Genomic DNA, 21639 nt, shown 5'->3' with positions numbered 1-21639 from the left:
AGTATTTTCCAGAAAAAAACTCCTTTCTTAATCAATAAGAAGAGATTTACATACATTTACGTAAGAAGTAATAGTTTTCAGTTAATTAATGCATCCTTCCCTTTTGAATAACAAGACTGTTTGATTTAAATGTCATTTTTGGTGGAAAATTATTTCATAACAAACAATGGAATTCATAAAAAAAAAATTTTTCAAGCAAGTATACTGCACACTTAAAGCCCTTACCTCAATTGATGCTTGCTCAATATTTAACAGTTCTGCAGAAGTGCTGTTTCTGTAGCCTCTGGTTGGACTATCTGGAGGTTGCTTTTGATCTTCTAAGATTTTCTTGCTAAGCATTCTGGCAGCATTTTCTGTCAAAGAGTAACCTGGAGGAGTAGAGAGGTCTTGTCTGCTACAGCTACTATCGATGTACTGATCCCCTTGGAGGTCTATAATTATGCGAATAGGGCTTGGCGACCTCCCCCTCCCATCAATGTATACATCAGGCATGGTCCCAAACTCTGATCTAGCTTCTGCTGACCGAGATCTGCTACTTGGCCTTGATGTTTTTTGCGAATGGTCACAAGTGATTGGGCTGTGGTCGATAATATTGAATAGACTTGAAAGACCATCATTGATAGTTGTATGAACTGGGCTCTCTCTTGTTGTTGTTGATCTGGCCCAGGCAGACTCATTGAACCCTTTCTGTGGTGTACCTGAATTGACACGATTAGGGGGCTGATCCCCTTTGGGTAGAGGTTTCTTCTGCAGTTTTGGCGAACCATATTTTGGGGAACAACAACTACGTTCAAACTTTGCCTGCACCTTTTCAATAGCTGGAGCAACTTGCTTGTTCCTCAAACTACGAGAAGGTGATGAAATTGGAGTAGAGCCTCCCTTTGGAGTTAGACACTTATGTGGACTGCTGGTAATGCTTCGAAAAGCTTCAGTTTGCAAGCCAACATTAATGGTTTGCGTGGTTTGCGTTCCTGTACTCTTTAAACCATTGGTCTGACAAGCAATGTCTCTGAACTGAGAATCTAGAGGGTTTGTTCGGATAGAATTTCTAACAGAATTGGCAACTTCTTTCATGTCGTCACTCATGTTTCTAGACAACTCTATATTGTGCAGCGAAGACGCAAAACCAACAGTAGTGCAAACAGGTCGATCCATTGGATGTAAACCACTTTCTAAAAAGTCTTTATGCTGATTATTAAGATCACATGGCCATCTCCCAAACACCTCAGTGGTACCATGTTTTGCTTCAGAAACATTTCCATTTGCTTTACTTGTAGAAAAAAGTAAATCTGATTCTATATGTTTTATCGCTTCATTGCCATTAACAACAGATTTATCAAACCTACGAACCGCAGGTGGACTGTGAAAGACCCTAACCCCCATTCTTTCAGCAACAAGGTGGCTTCGAGGAGACTGCTTCAGGCAGTGTTCAGGACTGGTCATAGTATTTGTTGTCATTGTAACACTAGTAGTAAAGAACCATGAAGAAGATTGGAATGTATCCGAAGATGACTTTGACTCCACTTTCCCATTCCCTGCTCTTTCCCCACCTACCCTTATGATTTTATCACCATGACCCACACTACTATAATCCAAATTCTTGTTAAACTCTTCAATGTACTTCAGATCATCAGGGGACAAGGGAGGAGTTAATTCATCCTTGTCACCAGAAAGATCTAAACTCTTGTCAGGAAGGAAAGGTGAGCTCTCCATTAATCGATGAAATTCAGACATAGAAGAAACAGACATGACCCTATAAGAAAAAGGGTATGTAGTCATTAAGAAATTTGACTTCATCCTTTGGAAGACTTTCAATAAACAGAAAAGGACAACATGCATGACTACTGAATGCATGCAGAACCAAAAATAAAAATAAAAATATGAAATGCAAGCTCCAAGTCTAAATCCACAAAACTTGTCCACATGGTATCTCATGCAGACCAATTTACATTATTTATGAGCATCTTACAAGTTTAGTAGTAATACTTACCTCTGTAATCCTCCTTTTTGTATATCTTCCTGAAATAATAAGCAACACTGTTATATGCTTATTTGTCAATGGTCAAGCAACTGTCATATTAAACATGTAAAAATGTTTAACAAAAGGAGAAAAGTATGGATTGCCCATCCACATGCTATATATACATTAATTTATCATTGCTTGTCAGAGTAATTAATAATATACAGCCCCATAATCTATGTACTGTACACAAGGCATTTGTATATGTTTTGATCAAAAAGCATAAGCCCAACACCATGTCAAGGTTGCAGCACGGCACCATGTAGCGACCACAGACCCCACCAGCAAGTGGTGTGACCCAACAGTCCAACAGCACCCCTGCTATCAGACTAAGCCCAGTGTCAAGGGGTTTTATTCTTGCAGCAGGGGTGCTGTTGAACTGCTGGGTCTCGATGCCTGCGAGTGCTGCGTTTTTGCAGCACTGGTTGCCACATGGTGCTGTGCCAAACTGGAGTAGGTCCCACTCGAAAGAGGCAATCTTGATGTGGTGAGTGGGCCTATGCACTCTATAATCAAAATCTACATAGAGTATGGATTGGTATACAACTAATTATGCTGAAAAGCAAAGTAAATTGTTCTGAGAAGCAACCCGATCAATGTGGATGTCCAATCCAAGTTTTCTCTTGTTTTTTTAAATTACAAAGTTTACTAAGAATAGATTTTGAAAGAGTTAAACATTTTGCCTTATTATTCCATAAAAATTTACCCTGGGTTTTGGGGCTCAATACAAATAGACACAGGACAAGAGTTATGACAAGGCTGAATAGGAAGGGGTTTAGGGGCAGCAGAGCATGATGTAGACGTATTCCTCATCATCTAGTACAAATTAAATGCAGACCTTTTATGTTTGAAGTGGAAGGTTAAATGGCTTTTTTTTTTTAGGTGGTCATTTATGTGGTCAACTATAAGAAAAATAAAAAGCAACTGATGCATGTTTGCTATTCACGTTCCAAAAAGCTTCCTCAATAAAGTTTTATATTTTCTTGACATCAACGCATAAAATTGCTGACAGTGAGTTTTTTGGAGGAAACGCCCAAATTTCCATCTACATAAGGTTTTGCTTCATTATTTTTAAATATGTCCCTGAAAATAAACAAGTATATATCAATAAGTACGTGGTTGAGTTTGGTGAACTGTTTGTTTTAGGAAGAGGGAACGAAGATGTCAATGTTATATCTTGCAGCAGAATTCTGACATCCTGCCAATCAGATATGTGGACACTAGTATGGACAAAAGTTTGATGCTTTGAAAGGCTTATTTGTAGGGAGTATTTGTTTAAAGAAATATGTTAAAAGTAAAAAACTAAATAATAATAAATAAAATCAACAGGACCTATTGCTATCCATCTTCTGGTCCAAGGCTAAACGCATAAGAAATGGCTTGTCCTGCCCACTAAGCCAATCACTGGCTGCAGAGGTGACCCACCTCCACCAATTATCTATGAATGGGCAGGCCAAGCTATTTCCTATCTGTGAAACCTGGGACCAGGATGTAGAAAATAGTGGAGGTAGGAGCAGTGTCAGAATTGTGGGAGCGGGGAATCAGTTAGGAGTAACACAGATTTTTGCATTTATTTTTTTATCCATTTCAATCCTGTGTTTTTTTAATTTAAAGGTTTACCAGGAAAAGTGATTAGACTGATAATAATCACATATAACAAACTCAGTTCTAGAAAAACAAGACAACAGTACTAACTAGTTTATTTTAACACACAACAGATTCCAAGACTAAAAGACTATTAAATTAAGAAAATGTAAGGATTTACAAAAGCACAGTAAACAGATAAAAGTCATCACTGCAGAAATGTACACAAATGAAGGCTGCAAAAACTCCAGTAAGAATCAAGGGGACTGACGCATTTCAGTGAAGTATTGAGAGGTGACTCCATCTACATTCTGTGACCAAAAATGAAGCAGCAAGAGAAAAGATGCATTACCTCAGTAGAGAACTTATCACGCTCCAGTTTGCGGGGCTGAGGCAAATCGGCCTCATCAGCAGAATCCAGAGAAAGTGCATCAAGGAAGAGGTTCTCAGAGCCAGAGCATCGGTCAGTCCCTTTTAACTTGGGAAGTAAGTGTTCTTCAAATGGCATGTCATCAGAATCAGAAAATGACCTGGCTGCACGTGACTGGGACCCAGGCAATGAGGCCGTGGATAAATAATGAGTGGTACCATCATCGTTTTGGTCAGCAAGGAAAAGATCTGTTTTTCGAGGACTCGATTCTTTTTGGAGCTGGAAATTGAGTACAAAAATAAATTTTATGATAAAATCATTGAATATTGCTATTACAGAAGAATAGACAGACTTAATCTTACAATTACCCCATAAATACAGGAGTTTAGTAGTTCAAAGACTAACACTGTACACCAGGGGCATTGCCAGTGTCTGAAAAGATTCGGGACCCAATCCTCCTTGACTTCAAAGCTCAGAATGAGAAGGAATATAACTGAATATTTTTCCCACAAAACTATTTCTCAATCTGCTCAGCTCCATCTGCTAGGTAACTTCCTGCCTGCTAATCACACTGCATTTTCATGGTGACAGGTTCCCTTTAAAGTTGTAGTCTGACTACTTAAAATTTCTAAAGTCTATGGGGCAGATTTATCATAGCCCGGTGGCGTAAGCTGGTCTATGATAACCAGATGTGCTGCGGTGCCTCGTCAAATTAAGTGAAGCATATGGCAGTCCGTGGGCCCATACAGATATCTATGCCAGCACATGGCTGGTGTTAATTTCAATATTCTTTTATGCCAGAAAAATGGTGTAAAATATCATAAATATGGTTGGGCCAGTGGTCCTGCCTCTTCCCCGTCCTCACCATGCAATTCCTATTCAGGCTAGGTCTACACGACGACATTTGTCGCGCAACATTTTTTTGCACTGTCGCGCGACAATTTTTATAATGGCATTCTATGGTGTCACACTGCAACATGCTGCGACTGCGACGCAACAGTCGCAGAAAATCCATTTGAGATGGATTTGTCAGCGACTGTTGCGTCGCAGTCGCAGCATGTTGCAGTGCGACACTACAGACTGCCATTATAAAAATTGTTGCGCGACATTGGTGCAACAAAATGTTGCGCTACAAATGTTTCAGTGTAGTTGTGCCCTATCTGTCGCGCAACAAATGTCGTTGTGTAGACCTAGCCTTAGGAAAGTGGTGAGACCAGTGGAGATACGCCACCACCCAAAAAATTTAAACATGCAGTTTTGAAAAAATCTCAAAAATGCAATTTGCGACTTTTTCATTGATAAATCTGTCCTTATAAGTTATAAAATTGTAGATACTAAAAACCTACGGCTGCACATAATCTTTCTTCTAAAGATATTACATACAAGATAATGTTACATTTTGCTAGACTGAACCAATTAAAAACTAAGTACCATTTAATAACTTTGGAAAAGATGCAATTTAATTATACACATATTGTTAATCAAGACTTTAGTAGCCCAGACACTGAATTCTGGTGATTTTTTTTCTTTCACTTTTCCATGTTATCTATATAAAATGCAGTTTTCTTTCTGGCCAATCGCATCATTATAGGCATGATCACAATGAATGTAAACACAGATAGATAATACAGGATTCAGGTGATGGTCACAACTTATCTACTCCCCCTTCCCGGACAATGACCTCTGCACAGTTCTCAGAGCATGCCCAAAATATTCTCCCACTGAAACCAATGAACATCTCTTATCAACAGGTTACATGTGGTTTCTTTAAAACATATCTTTAAATGCTGTTAACAGCAACTCATAAAAAAATGGTGTGATAATAATCATATGTAGATGGATGAAGATTTATCAGTATCTGGTTTTAGTTAATAAAAAATTGTTACTTTAGGTGACACATTCCCTTTAAACAAAGTGCTATAACTATTATGTGATATTCAAGGGGTTATCCAATGACCTATACACTGCATTGCAGCTGTGCTTCACTTGAATGGGGATGAGCTACGCCTAGGCCGCGTGACCAATGGTTGTGACGTCACTGGCTTAGGTTATGCAGCAAGAAGGCCGTGGTGCTCAGGGGAGTGGTGGACTCCCACCGATAAGATGCTGATGAGCTATCCAGAGGATAGGTCTTCAGGTAGAAATAGATGACCCCTTTAATAAACATAAGCGGCTCTGGATACTACGGCTGTAAGATTTCATTTTTTTTTTTAAAACCATTCCAAAGTGACACATTTTCCAAAATCAATCTATCCTTCAGCTTAAAATATAAATTGAAAACTGCACCAAACTTTACTGTGATACTAGGGTCTAAATGCTATTCCAGGTCATGTTTAGCAAAGTGTAAGAAGGATTATTTGCAACTTGAATACCCCTTAGGGTTGAAAGCAGCCATAAACCATAACTAAAGTAAGGAAGGGTGTCTTATTAATGGAGAAAGTGCCCCTTATTTAGCAATATTAAAGTTTTAGCTATAAAATGCTCTACTAGCTGCCATTTGCTTTGCTGTAAGCTGCTTTTTAGAAACCCCAGAGAACACAATGCCAAGATTGGTTAGGTGATTAATGCTTGAAAGGTATAAAAGTTTCCTACTGATGTAAGACTCAGCGACCTATATTCAGGAGAAGCCTGGCTAGTCTCAAAGTGGTATCCCTGGAATAGGAAATTAAATACTAACTAAATAATCGCAATACAATAAAACAGTTTATAAAATGATGGTTTAATATATGTAAAATGGCTTGAAAATGTGAATGTATAGTATATGTTATCATGGCTTTTAAAAACTAATCTCCATGAACTTGAATGTACAGTATCAAAATAAGGAACTATACCTATCTGGAGGTACAGTACCAGTCAAAAATTTAAACACACCTTTTCATTCCATAGTTTTTATCTACAGTATAGATTTATACTGAAGACATGAAAATGATGAAGGAATACATATGGAATTAAGCAGGAAACATAACTGTTAAATCAGAATATGTTTTATATTTTAAATTCTTCAAAGTAGCCCCCTTTTGCATTGAGGACAACTTCGCACACTCAGCATTCTCTAAATCAGCTTCATGAGGAAAGAATGCTTTTCAATTAAAAGGCATGCCTTAATTTGTGAACTTTCTTGCCTTCATTATATTTTTGAGACCATCAGTTGTGTTGTGCAGAGGGAAGATAGCTCCATACAGTGTTTAGCCCTATTCTACCACTGTCCTAATACACATTATGGCAAGAACCATTCAACTAAGTAAAGAGAAAAGACAGTCCATCATTACTTTGAGACGTGAAAGTCATCAATCTGGAAGATTTCTAGAACTTTGAAGGTATCCTCAAGTGCAATAATGAAAACCATCAAATGCTTTGTTGAAATTGCCTCTCATGAGGACCACCCCAGGAGAGGAAGACCAAGAATTAACTCTGCTTGCAGAGGATAAGTGCAGTAGTGTTACCAGCCTCGGAAACAACTACTGTACAAATGAACAGTTACACAAGTTCTAAAGAATTTTACTTATAACATAACCTTTTTTTATTTCTCAAATTGTTCATTGAACTTCGATAGACTACGCTCAATTATTAGGTTGATAACACTATGTTCAACCATTTAGGTTATGCAATGTACTGAACTTGAATTGTAATACTTAGCATGAAAATTAATGCTCTGTATACTATCCTTACTCTTGTTTTATTGTTATGATATTTTGCATTGTAATAAGTATTCATACTTTTCTGAATTTAAGAAATGTACCTTGCAAAAACATTTAATAAACAGATAATTTACCCAAATGAACAGTTACATAAATAGATGAACATATAAAACATTTATGAGCCTACAAACTAATAACTGACTGGCACAATGTTACAATGCTTCTGCATAAGGTTTTACCGGTTTCTTATGTGTTTAGCTTTATTTTAATAAACATAACTTTTTGTTGTCATATTTATAGCACTCTACCTGTTCTATTCTTCTCAGGAGTTCTTTTCGTTGTTTCTCCCAATTGTGCCTTTCTCTGTCAACTCGATCCAGAAGCTCTGCTCTCTCCCGGTTCCAGTTCTTATCACCCTGTTGGACATGTCTACGGAGGTCCATCACCAACCTGTGGCTCTCAGCGAGCAGTTTCTTATACTCATCGCGTTCATGATTAAAGGATGTATTCTCAGTGGGGCTGAAATCTCCAGGCACTCTCGGCTTTCTGGTTTCAAACTGTATAAAGGAAATGAAATTAAAGCAGTGAACCCTATGCTGCAGAGGAATAACCTTCACTCATTATAAATAGTCAGGATTATCTTTATTAACAACCAGGAACTTAAAGGGGTTTTCAGGATATTTCTATTGATGACCTACCCTGAGGCTAGGTCACCAATATCAGATCAGCCTTCTCTTTATTGCTTACCTGCTCGCTGTCAACATCGCCGCGGTGAACAGGTGTCATTACAAGAAGCCGTCCCATTCACTATACAAGTGTATAGGAAGGTGCCTTCCCATAGAAGTGAATTGGACGGCTTCTTGTAATTACACGTGCTCACCGCAGCAATGTCAACGGCGAGCAGGTAAACAACCAGCTTTCTTCAACAAGCTGATCGGTGTGTATGTAGCTCTATTATAAAATGTATCTGTACAGTGTCACCTGTTTGTTAATTTTCTTATTTCTCTGTCTATCTCAGTAACATCACTGAGGTGGACGCATGTGCTCATGTCTATCTTTTAACTGCCACCAGCAGAGACTTACTGAGGCTGCAGCAGAAAGGACATGCCCCCCTGAGACAAGACACGCCGCAAAGCTGCCAGCTTGAAATACATCTAGTAGAGCAATGAATGGGAAAATCTTTGGTCTAGCTTTGTTAGAAAAAGATAGTCATGTACTACATGATTTCTGGTTTTCAGTTTTTACATTAATCATGGGATAAGCCCTTCAAGGAACTCACTCTATTGCAGATGATTAAAAACTGCTACAATCCCAGCAACAAACAATAGTGCTCGGAATTATCGATGGGTTTCTAGTCTCTTAATTCTCAGCATCAGTGTATTGTAAAGTCTCTATTTTCAATACAAAAGGTCTCGAGTTGATTTATGTAGAAATTAGTGGAGCCTGAAAACAAAATTGTAACATCCTGCTGTAAATTTACAGTGGGTGGTCACCGCCCTTGGACACGTGACAGAATTTTTGTGGTGGAGGCTACAGGCTAGAGACTGCTGGGCACCCCGATAAAATGAACAGCTTCTTCCTTTCTAGTTTCAAAGACAAATAACTCAATTGGCCTCATTTATCAGCAAGAAAAACTGTCTCTCTTGCCCACAGCGAACCAATGATTTCCCAGGCTACGTTCACGTCTGTGTTGGAGGCTCTACCACTGCTTGGTGATGGTGGTGACTGACACATGATGGTCGGTATGCTGTAGGGGAGGATGATGGGAGGATGCCGCAGGGTCTTGCAGGCTGATTTGTCACTACTTGCACACGGATGTGGCGTATCTTGCAGAAATTACACATAAATTAGTAGGTTACAACTCGGCGTCTCAGAAACACAGGCCTGCGAGCCTAGAAACTGCTTTTAATGTTTTGCAAATAAAGGATTGAAAGTGCAAGCACTTCATAAAAAGAGTAGCAATTTTTCCTCACTCATACATGTAAGCTAAGAGCTATATACAACTGAATTGTATTGAGATTACAGAGTGAATACTGCACATGGTAAAATTGAGAAAATATGATATCATCTTATGAGCAGACGCAATGTCTGTCTCGGGAAACACCCAGACTTCTGTAAAACTAGTGATTTATACTCCAAACATCTCATTAGTGGCCAGCGTCTACTCTTTGCATTGAAAGATCTTGTTCCAGATATTGTAGTCATCCTACTAATCTTTCTTCCACACAGACATATTTCAACCTGTCCGTATGAAGTGGCTGCCAAGGGCAATTGTAAAATCCTGAGTGCAGTGTCCTGATTACAAAATCACCTGCTGCTGGGAACAAACAACCTGTATACATCTGAAAAGTCCGATAAATACATGACGACAGTGCCCGAAAGCTGCAAGTACGCTTCTCACAAGCAACTTCATGTCACCAAAGCAACCATACTGAATTCTGCAGAGGAAAGGCGCTCGTCACCAGAGTGTAAAAGAAAATACAGCATAAAACAAATGCAAACACCAGGTTAGTGCATAGAACGATCTGCACATTATTACTGATGACAACACAGTCCATCAACTCACAAGGAAATCATCAAAGAGCAACAGAATGATCCCACAGCATCCATGATAAGCTGCTCCTCCACTGCTGTTGCTGTTATCTCTGCTTGTGTTCCTGTTTACCTGACCCGTGCTTCTGTTTCTGGACTCCGCTACCTGTTTGATCCCTAACTGCTTGCGTCGACTCTCCTGTTGGCGATCCGGATTGCCTGGCCTGTACTTGTGCTGCCTGCCCAGGCCTATTGCTTGTTTGACTTCGTCCTTTGGTCCTGACTTTGTCTGTACCTCTGGTACCTTGCACTGGTACCCACTGGTTCTCCTGGACCAGCTATCTCGTGTGCCAATCCTCCTAAAGAGGTAGCAACCTGGTGTTTCCCTCGGGAAAGTCTATCCCCACCATCTGGTGCACTGTGAAGAACGAGGGGTTCGCTTAGACAACGCCCTTAGAGGAGGTTGGTCACGTGGCACAGTGGGTTCACACCCACTGGTTCGTGACAGGGGGAGACGGCAGTAGAAAGTAAAGGCATAATCAGTGATACATTCTCACTTTTTGAGATGCCAAAAACCTCTTTAAACTCCAGACTACATTGTCAACAAATTGGGAAACTAAGATACAAGACCCCTGGATAAAGACAGCTAAAACCTTAGAATTCACATAGTTACAAGCTGGAGATTAGATGTAACTGTGTATAAGCTTTTTGAAAAGATTTATTCTCTAGCACAGTGCACTTTGGTTCGAAGTAGAGAAATGAGGTTAATCGCAATTGTAATCTCCATTTAATCTTGCTCTGTCTCACTAATCTTTTCCCTGTAGGCACATCCAAGCAGGCAGCCACATTTTTAGATGAGAAATGTTTAGGTTTTCAAGTCCTGACATATTCAGTTTTTTATTTGCCTAATCTCAGGAACATTTTGCAACCAGTAAACAGTCTGATGGACACCAAGAAGCTTCATTGGGAAGGCACTCTCTGAACAAGTGTGATGCAATGCTCCAGACTAAAAAATTGACATAGGAGCCACTGGCTCCAAAACTAAAAAGTTTAGGAAGTATATAAATTGGTATATTTTAACTTAATATTAAATAGAAAAAAATTACTATACCATTAAAAATTAAATATAAAATCTTGTCCTAACGTAGCCGTCAGCATTGACAGATAAAACTTGTGTTACGAATCAGTGGCTGTGGAACTACTGTGCCAAAAATTGGGTTTGACGTTGGGCCAAACCCTAAGGGCATTATTCTGGTGCCTCTCTGGTATTCCCTGGGATGTAGACTTCGCTACGGGTTAGCGACCAGACTGCTACCTCCTGGGATGGACACTGAACAAACATATAGACTGGTGAGCACTGGACAGGCAAACAGAACAGCCGAAGCTGTTACTGAACATATAGCTGAGCTGATTAGCCCAAAACACACTTGGGTGCACACAAACAGAAAGAGGCATTAACCCTGCAAGACACACAAATACACCCAAAAAGCAAAAAAAGGCTTTTAACCCCTGCTATATTGAAAAGGGAAGGGATACAAACAGAATGGTACCATTCACACCCACAAGAAACTGGCACCATGATACACAGGGCAGTGGCACCAGCGAATGGCCATACTGAAAAACGTCCCTAAATCGCTCCCACTGACGTTGGTACGCTCAGAACAGTGGCACTTGTGACACCATGTAAAGATAGGTAGTCTTTTGCCAGATTACTGCTGCTGTGAGGACAACATGTTAGTATAAGGCCCCTTTCACAGGGGCCAGTATTCTGCGCGGGAGCAATGCGTGAGATGAACACATTGCACCTGCACTGAATCCTGACCCATTTATTTCAATGGGGCTGTGTACATGAGCAATGTTTTCACGCATCACTTGTGCATTGCGTGAAAATCGCAGCATGTTCTATATTCTGTAGTTTTCACATAACGCAGGCAGCATAGAAATGAATGGGGCTGGGCATCCGCAAGCAAGTGCGGATGCAATGCGATTTTCACGGATGGTTGCTAAAAGACGAGGGATGAGCGACGATCTTTAATACAGAATGCAAAGTCAAATGTCAATTGAGGGTTAAAAAATTATAAAAACATTACTTACCTCATTCACTTGATCGCGCAGCCGGGATCCTCTTCTTTGTTTTTCTTAAAAGACCTGCAAAAGGACCTTTACTGACGTCATCAGGACCTAGTGAGCGCAATTACATCAGCGAAGGTCCTTTTGCAGGTCCTTAAAGAAGATCAAAGAAGAGGATCCAGGCTGTGCGATAAAGTGGATGGGGTGAGTAACATTTGACTTTGCATTCTGTATTAAAGAATGCTATTATTTTCTATTATAACCATGTTCGGGTTCGGGTCTGGGTACCACACGCGTGCAAAACACATTACACTTGCACGGAAAAACAGAAGAACGCAACGATTTTCCCTGAACGCACCCGCATCCTATCCGGCCCTCACCCGCGACGCCCGTGTGAAATAGGCCTAACAGTAGATTGCAGAATTGGGATGAAAGCATGACAGCTCTACTGTTCTCTTGATAGACCTAGATAAAAACCACAGAAGGGCACTGTACTTCAGTGCAATGTGCAATGCTCTACATGGGGCACTCTCGGAGTAAATGGACTGACTGAGAAAGTCAAGCTAGTCTGTTTGCCGTCCAAACAAACAATGTAGTTAAAGGAAATGTGTCACCAACAATTTTATCTGCCAGTTAAAACCAGATAACTTAACAGGAAAACTGTCTTAGTTGCCCATAGAAAACAATCAGAACTCACGTATAATTTCTTAAAGTGTTCTGAAAAAAAAATGGAAGGTGAGCTCCGATTGTTTTCTATGGGCAACTAAAACAGTTTTCCTGTTAACAGCTTTGATAAATGAGGCCCATTGTTTTGCTAATCTGTCTTTATTTTCCGATTACAGATTTATTTATTCTATTCAATTATGAGGGCTGCCATCTTGCCTGAGCTGTTCTTAAAGGGGTTGTCCAGGATTAGAAAAATATGACTGCTTTCTTCCAAAAACAGCACCACAGGTTGTGTTTGGTATTGCAGCTCATCCCCATTCTACACAGCCAATTACTGAAAAGTAATTCCAGACACAGACAATAGAAAGGTTTGGTGCAGTTTCTGGAAGAAAACACCCTTTAACAATATTTAGAAAGCATTAAGAAAAATTGCTTTATGGCAGCCCCATCGGCCATAGACACAATGGTCAGGATAGAACCTCATTGACTTCTATGGGAGAGTTTTCTAGGCATGATCTGTGCCCTGTGCAGAGGTCATTGCACAAGGAGAGTATAGATAAACTACAATATCACAATTATGAATGGTGGATCTTGTCTTATCTATACACAGAAGTGATATTACCGGGAGAATTAGAATGATAAATAAGCAGGTAACTGCAGTAAAGTGATCTGTACAGACCAAGAAGTGGCCCTATTATTAGGCTTAGTGGCCATTGCGAAAACTGCAGGATTTTATGTTTTTTTGTTTAAATATAGATTGGAAAATTAGAAGTAACATCACCAAACATCACCAAGGTCATTTTCTGGTGACACAATCCCTTTACAGAGCCAATACAGGAAGTAGAATACATGGAGTAATAAAAATAAAAAAAATAAAGAAAATCATCCATCCATTAGTAAAAAAAACTCACATAGAATAGTCAAATACGGATGGTATTGTAACTTTATAACAATGGAATAATTAATGGAATAATTAAAAAGGCTTAAAGGGGTTGTCTCATCATAGACAATGGGGGCATATCGCTAGGATATGCCCCCATTGTCTTATAGATGCGGGTCCCACCGCTGGGACCTGCACCTATATTCAGAACAGAGCCCGTGGTGGCTGGAGGACTCCAGTTCGGCCACCACCAAGCTGGCTCCCCATAGAAGTGAATGGAAGCGTACCACGCATGCGCGGCCCCCGCTCCTATTTATTTCTATGGGGCTGACGGAAATAGCCGAGACAACGCTCAGCTATTTTCGCTGGCCCCATAGAAATGAATGGAGGGCGGCTGCGCATGCGCAGTGGGCCCTCCTTCACTTGCGGGGCTCCGTTCTTGATATAGGTGTGGGTCTCAGCAGAGGGACCCACACCTATAAGACAATGGGGGCATATCCTAGCGATATGCCCCCATTGTCCATGAGGAGACAATAATTTTAAGGGTCTATTGGATGAAGAGATTATTTAAATCTTTGTATATTCTTTCAAATTAGAAAAATTATCATTGCATGTACAGTGTACAGCGACCAAACCATGAGCGTTCGATCATTTGTTTTCTGTGTGCAACAGACAGATCTGCCTGACTGAAAGGTTAGTCGCTGCCACATCCCCTTGTTTAATAAGAAACTGGCAATCTTTTACAGGGATTAGCAACCTCTGACACTCCAGCTGTTCTGAATCTACAACTCCCAGAATCCTCCTTTCACTTTTAGGGGAGAATTGCTGAGTAAGTGTGAATGCTGGGGGTTGTAGTTTCACAGCAGATGGAGTGCCGAAGGTTGTTGATCCCTGCTCTAGAGGCAAAAGAGCAGCAATCACAAAAACAAGAAAACAGAAAAAAAAATACTTAGATATTATTGTTTTGTGTAACTGAACATCTTATGAATGCAAACAATTTGCTTGATCGTCACCACTTGTTAATGAAAAATATCTGCTGCGTATAGGACCCTTACTGTGTGCCCCATATCTCTCTCCTTCTTCTCTTCTGATTCTTCTTTTTCTGCTACTTACAACTTTGAACTTTAAAAGGGTTTTTCGGTATTTTGATATTGATGGAACTATCCTCTGGAAAGGCCCTCAATTTAAGATTGGCAGAGGTCTGACACCCTGCACCACTGCTGATCAGCTGTTTGGAAGTAAGTTAGGCACCGGAAGTAAAGAGCTCCGTCCACTATGTATGTTACTGCAGAGCTGTCCTGTACAATACACAATGGATGGAGCTGTGTAGATACGGTACTTACCATATTTTCCGCTCTATAAGATGCTCCCCTCCCCCAAAGTGGGGGGAAAATGTCAGTGCGTCTTATGGTGCGACTACTAAAGCGCTCATTAGTACAGGAGGACTGAGAAGCAGAGAATGCAGAAAGGCTCTGTACTCACCTCTTCCGGGTCTTCCTCGGCCGCTTGCTGTGCTGTGACTGCGCACAGTGTGAGGACATTGGCGCTCTGTGACCTCATGCTGTGCATGTCAAAGCACAGCGCACGGCAGAAAGAAGAAGAAGAGCGCTGAATGCAAAGAGCTTGCGGCGGTGTCCAGAGCAGGAGAGGTAAGGTGAAGGTCTGATCTGAGGTCTAATTGGGGGTTATTCAAATGGAGGTCTGATCTGAGGTCTGTTTGGGGGACTAATTGAAGTCTGATCTGAAGTCTGAATCAGTGTCATTCACATGGAGGTCTGATTAAGGGACTTAACATTGGGCGGGGGGGGGGGGGGGGGTCTGTTCTGAAGTCTGATTAACATTGGGGTCTGTTCTTAAGTCTAAATTACATTGGGGGTCTGAGCTGACGTCTGGGTGTCTGAACTGATGCACCTAAGTGCGTCATATAGGGTGAAACATACAGTAGGTCCAGCGCCTGAACTAATGCTGGGTGTCCAACCCCCGCTGATCTAATTTTGCTGGCCTATCCTGAAGATTGGACATCAATATCAAAATACTGGAAAAACCTCTGTGAAGACCAGAAACCTTTTTGTGATTTAGCGTAGGTGGTTTAATGATTATGCTTTTTTGGGGGGAGTACCAAAATAATATTTGCAGTGTTTATGTGACACATAGAGTATTTTATTAATATGTTTTTGTAAAGATTTTTTTTTTCCAAACTACAGTCCCTTATTCTTTAAATATGCAAACTGTCTGCAAAATAACTTCAGAAAACTGATTCCCTATTTTGTGTGGGTGGTTTCGAAATATGAAAAAGGGGTGACAGTTTTAGCTGGCCGGTGTTTTTCTTTTTATTTGCATTCATTATTTTATTTTTTTCGTTTTTTTAATATATTTTTTAGCACATATGTTTCCCAACTGGTCATAATGGGGACATTTATGTTTTTTTTTTATATTTTGTACTTTTCCACTGTAACTGAAGCAGCCACAGGAGCCCCAGTAACAGGGGAAAAAAGCCCCTGTGGAGGTATTTTACACATGCAGAGCTGATCTGGATCTGCTAAGACCCAGCAGCTCTGCTCTGCCCAAGAACACCCAGGGATCACATGATTGTTGTGCCTAACAGACGAAGCAACACGGTGACATGAAAGGGCAGAAGTGATAATAAACCGCTTCTATCTTCTCCCCTGTGGTCAAGGGCTGACGACCAGGCTTTATCCTGCTAGACTGCGGAATCTTTAATCCCGTGCCAAACCAAAATTTATGGGCCACCACAAACATGTGCACACTTGTACACACGTCTCGTGTCCTCAGGCCATGTACATCAGCCAAATTTGGTCTAAACCCCTGTCCTTCCCCCATGCACATTCAATTACCAGCAAATTTTATCCAGTATCTAATGTTTATGGTCATCTCAAGTATACATTATTCACATGTTGCATTTAATAGTATACTCTCCACATTATGGGTTTCCATACCTGCTCCAGATGACATCTAAGTTCTGTTTTCTCCACTTCCCAAGCAGCTTTGTCCTCAGCAAACTGTTGTTGGACTTCATGTCTGTCTTCTGCTTCATCCCGGAGATCAGAGCGGAAATCATCCAATAAGCCCTTAAATGCAGCAAGGAGGCGACGATTTTCACTCGCCTAAAAGAATATATGGTTAGAGATAAACCATCTCACAATGCAACAAAGTTAACTGTGCAAACAAGGGAATTACATTACAATGTTACTAGTACATTATCCATAGTGATAAAATGTAACCAATATAATGTATCTACTATTGTATCTAATCTACAGGTACAGATTTCCATAGGTTATCACATCTCACTGATTACTTTAATAATGAATTCCTCTTTATCCCCAAGGCTTAACATTCTGGCCTGGGAAGGGTGAATGTGTTGTGGTTGGAAGATGTCAATTTTTACAGTCCCCAAGGAGATGTTGTTGGCAGTCTTCATTCAGCCACATTTTTAACACAAGTGATCTTCTTGAGATGAAATGGTTATTAAGCAAAAATATCATTTTCACTTTTGTACACACTACAGGTAACTCATTACTTGTGACATAAAATTAAAACATTCATAAAAATGTGTTCTTATATTAATCTGAATGTTATACTGTATATACATGGCTACTCAGAAATTAGTAGTAGTTTTAGGTGTAATAGTACAGGGACAAATGCTTTTACCTGCTGACACATTATGACGGTAAAACACCGCCTGTTTGGTCACTTCAATGCCTAGTCCCTTATCTTATACCACAGATACATTTTATGCACAGTAATACAGTCCTGATCAAAAGTTTAAGACCACTTGAAAAATGGCACAAAATCATATTTAGCATGGCTGGATCTTAACAAGGTTCCAAGTAGAGCTTCAACATGCAACAAGAAGAAATGGGAGTGAGACAAAACATTTTTGGAGCATTCAATTAATTGAAAATAACGAATAAACTGAAACAGGCTGTTTTTCAGCTGATCAAAAGTTTAGGACCACACCTCCCAAAAAAAACTAAACCCCCGCAAAAACAGAAATCCAACTTCCAAACATGAACTCAGTAACTAGTAGCTCCGCCGTTATCGTTTATCACTTTAATGTCCCATGTTTGGTGCTCTCTTGCAAAGTCCAAACGAGCAGTTCTGTGGCGTTCAAGGAGACGAGGTCTTTGAAGAAGTTTTTTGTTTTTGAAGCCCTTCAGTCTCAGATGCCGTCTGATGGTTATGGGGCTGCAGTCAGCCCCGTCTTGACGGTCAGCGAATTGGATCCTCCGGCTCAGTGCTGGTGAAATTTTTTTGGGTCTTCCACTTGACTTTTTTGTTCCATAACCCTCAAGATCATTTAAGAAATTCCAAATGACTGTCTTACTGCGTCCCACCTCAGCAGCGATGGCGCGCTGTGAGAGACCACGGTCAAAAAGGGAGAGTTTTTTTGCCTTTGCCATCACAAAGTGTGACTACCTGACAGAAAATGACAATGAATCCACATCTTTGCACAGATTTGGCCTTTTAAAGGCATGTGGTCCTAAATTTTGATCAGCTGAAAAACAGCCTGTTTCAGTTTAATCGTTATTTTCAATTAATTGAATGCTCAAAAAAATGTTTTGTCTCACTCTCATTTCTTCTTGTTGCATGTTGAAGCTCTACTTGGAACCTTGTTAAGATCCAGCCATGCTAAATATGATTTTTTGCCATTTTTCAAGAGGTCTTAAACTTTTGATCAGGACTGTAGTTCGTAGACATCTGTAAATTAGCAGAACTTAAGTGGCAACCCCCTCCCTAAAGTCAGTAGCTCAGGCACTGGAAGTTGATGCAGGAACCACACAGCTTCGTCCAACATGCTGCTCCCATTCACTACTCCCAAGCTACTACAGAAGAGCTGATCAGCAGGGCTACAGGGTGTCGGACTGCTACCGGTCAGATATTGATGGATTTTCCATGCAGGATTTTGGGCAGAAAAATCTGCAGCGGAACATAGTACCAGCTAAGCCTGAGGTCAAATCACAGTTTAGCTTTCCGTTTTTCTGATCCATCAGAAGAAGAGAGAGAGAGAGAGAGAAAAAAAAAATAAAAAAAAATAAATGGATCCTGTTGCATCAGTTGTTATACGTTTGAGCCCTTTCCCGTCTGAGATCCGTTTTTTAGACGGGGAAAAAAATCCTGCATGCAGTACTTTTGTTTCCATCTAAAAAAACGGATCTCAGGCCTCATGCACACGGCTGTTGTTTGGGTCCGCATCCGAGCCGCCGTTTTGGTGGCTCGGATGCGGACCCATTCACTTCAATGGGGCCACAAAAGATGCAGACAGCACTCCGTGTGCTGTCTGCATCCATGGCTCCGTTCTGCGGCACCGCTAAAAAAAAACCATAACATGTCCTATTCTTGTCCACGCTTTGTGGACAAGAATAGGCATTTATATTGCCGGCGCCCGTTCCGTTCCGCAAATTGCGGAAGGCAACACGGACGGCTTCCGTTTTTTGCGGATCTGCGGACGGCAAAAAACGGCACGATCGTGTGCATGAGGCCTCAAACGTATAATAACTGATGCAACAGGATCCTTTTTTTTTACAGGATCCTGTTTTTTTCTCCTCTCTCATATTCTGACGGATCAGAAGAACGGAAAGCTAAACGGTGATTCAAACTCACCTTAAGTAGATGATATTTTTGAAATCTCATCTACATGTTGTGGAAAATATCAGCCAATAAATTGACCTTCAGGGCACATTTCGAAATCTGCAGCATGTTAAATTGTTCTGGTCTCCAATACAGAGTTTGCCCTTTGCAAAGCAAAAGGGTGAAATACGCGGCAAATCCACACCAAAATCTGCAACAAAATCCTCAGTGGACTTTTCTGCAATTTTTTCCGTCACATGTCGACATACCCTTAGGCCCCATGCACAAGGCCGTTGTTCACGGCCGTGTGCGGGCCGTGGAACCGCGGCCTGGATCCCTCCTGAGAGCAGGAGCGCACGGCGTCACTGGTTGCTATGACGCCGTGCGCTCCCTGCTGCCGCCGCAATACAGTAATACACTGGTATGATCTATACCAGTGTATTACTGTAATGTGCCGGCAGCAGGGAGCGCACGGCGTCATAGCAACCAGTGACGCCGTGCGCTCCTGCTCTCAGGAGGGATCCAGGCCGCGGTTCCACGGCCCGCACACGGCCGTGAACAACGGCCGTGTGCATGGGGCCTTAAAGTCCGACACTATTTAAAGGGATTCTAATGTTAAGCTAACGTTATAAAGTAAAGGTATGCACAAAGTTAGTGCTCATGCACACGACTGTTGTTGTTTTGCGGTCTGTTTTTCTCAGATCTGTCTTTACGTATCTGAGGTTTTTTTTTCTCTGATTTAAGTCCTCTTCCGTTCCGTTATTCCACAAAACATATCCGGAAACAATAACTTATTAATCACCAAACAAATGAGCAATAAGGGCTGGGCATAGCATTTCTACAGTATGGATCCACAAAATACAGATGAAATCCGGATGTGTTCTGTGTGCGTTCCGTATTTTTTGCGGACCCATTGACTTGAATGGGGCCTCAGACCATGATTTGCGGACAATAATAGGACATGCACTACTTTTTTGCGGAACGGAAATACGGAAACGGAATGCACATGGAGTACCTTCCGTTGTTTTTGCAGACCCATTGAAGTGAATGGTTCCGCATACGGTCCGCTAAAAAAACGGAACGGAAGCGGAAAGAACATACGTTTGTGTGCATGAGCCTTTACAGGAAGTGGTGTGGGACACACAGCATGAAGTCTCGGTACTCATATACTGATAGTTTAATTCTATGAAATTGGTCCTAAATTTGTGTGTATGAGATTGGGAAATTGGAGCCCCATTAAGATACAATAATTGATGAAAACCTCTGTACAGTGCTGCAGATTATGTTAGCACTGGGTAGGTAACAGGAAAAGGCTGTGGCACAATACTACTGCATATAAGTATCAGGATGCAGATTTACAAATATTAAAGTATAGGCAAAGAAAAAATATCTGAACTACATTTAAAGGGGTTGTCCAGTTTATAAAGCTTTTTTTTAATACACTAGAGTAGCATTCTTTGTCAACAGCGGAGGGGCCGTCATTTGAGACATACATTAGTTAACAAGAACATGGAATGACCACAAAGACTGCCTCTTTCTCTGGAGGACAGATAGGGACATTATTCAAGAATGGCGCATCCATGTGCCAGTCTTGATCTCCCTGCGCTGGCGTGAAAATTATATTAAGGCTGCGTTCACACGGGCGAGATTTCCGCGTGGGTGCAATGCAGTAGGTGAACGCATTGCACCTGCACTGAATCCTGACCCATTCATTTCAATGGGGCTGTGCACATGAGCGTTTTTTTTCATGCATCACTTCTGCAATGCTTTAAAATCGCAGCATGTTCTATATTCTGCGTTTTTCACGCAGCACTGGCTCCATAGAAGTGAATGGGGCTGCGTTAATAACGCATTGCATCTGCAAGCAAGTGCGGATGCAATGCGTTTTTCACTGATGGTTGCTAGGAGATGTTGTTTGTAAACCTTTTATCACGCGCGTGAAAAACGCATCAAAACGCATTGCACCCGCGCGGAAAAAACTGAACAACTAAACGCAATTGCAGCCAAAACTGACTGAACTTGCTTGCAAAATGGTGCGAGTTTAACTGAACGCACCCTGAACGCATCCGGACCTAATCTGTCACGCTCGTGTGAACTCAGCCTAAATGCGGTGGGCGACCTCTTCTGCTAAACCTCACCCCTTTTCTTTCCACCGGAAAGTGTCAAGATGCCTAAAAAGTTGCAATTATGGTGCAAATATGGCACCATAATCTGTGACTTTTGTCACCTGTGGTGGCACTGCAGAGGAATTGATAGCTTGATGTCACATTCCCCTGGAGATAAAGGCCTC

General features: G+C 41.0%; 1 protein-coding gene across 3 annotated transcripts in view; it reads right to left on the bottom strand.

Moving 5' to 3' along the window:
• The window catches only part of MTCL1 (microtubule crosslinking factor 1), a 178492-nt gene that overhangs the window by 12739 nt on the left and 144114 nt on the right, over positions 1 to 21639 (bottom strand). For all 3 annotated transcript variants that reach the window (XM_044293234.1, XM_044293235.1, XM_044293236.1), the window contains 5 exons: positions 16718 to 16885; positions 7921 to 8169; positions 3957 to 4253; positions 1991 to 2019; positions 226 to 1753 (listed from right to left, as the gene is read on the bottom strand). In XM_044293234.1, coding sequence (XP_044149169.1) covers positions 226 to 1753; positions 1991 to 2019; positions 3957 to 4253; positions 7921 to 8169; positions 16718 to 16885 — 2271 coding nt within the window. The remainder of the gene's footprint in view (positions 1 to 225; positions 1754 to 1990; positions 2020 to 3956; positions 4254 to 7920; positions 8170 to 16717; positions 16886 to 21639) is intronic.

Source organism: Bufo gargarizans, chromosome 5, assembly GCF_014858855.1.
Source record: "Bufo gargarizans isolate SCDJY-AF-19 chromosome 5, ASM1485885v1, whole genome shotgun sequence".
Taxonomy (NCBI): domain Eukaryota; kingdom Metazoa; phylum Chordata; class Amphibia; order Anura; family Bufonidae; genus Bufo; species Bufo gargarizans.
Note: the sequence above shows the minus strand (reverse complement) of the source record. Positions and strands in the feature narration are given on the sequence as shown.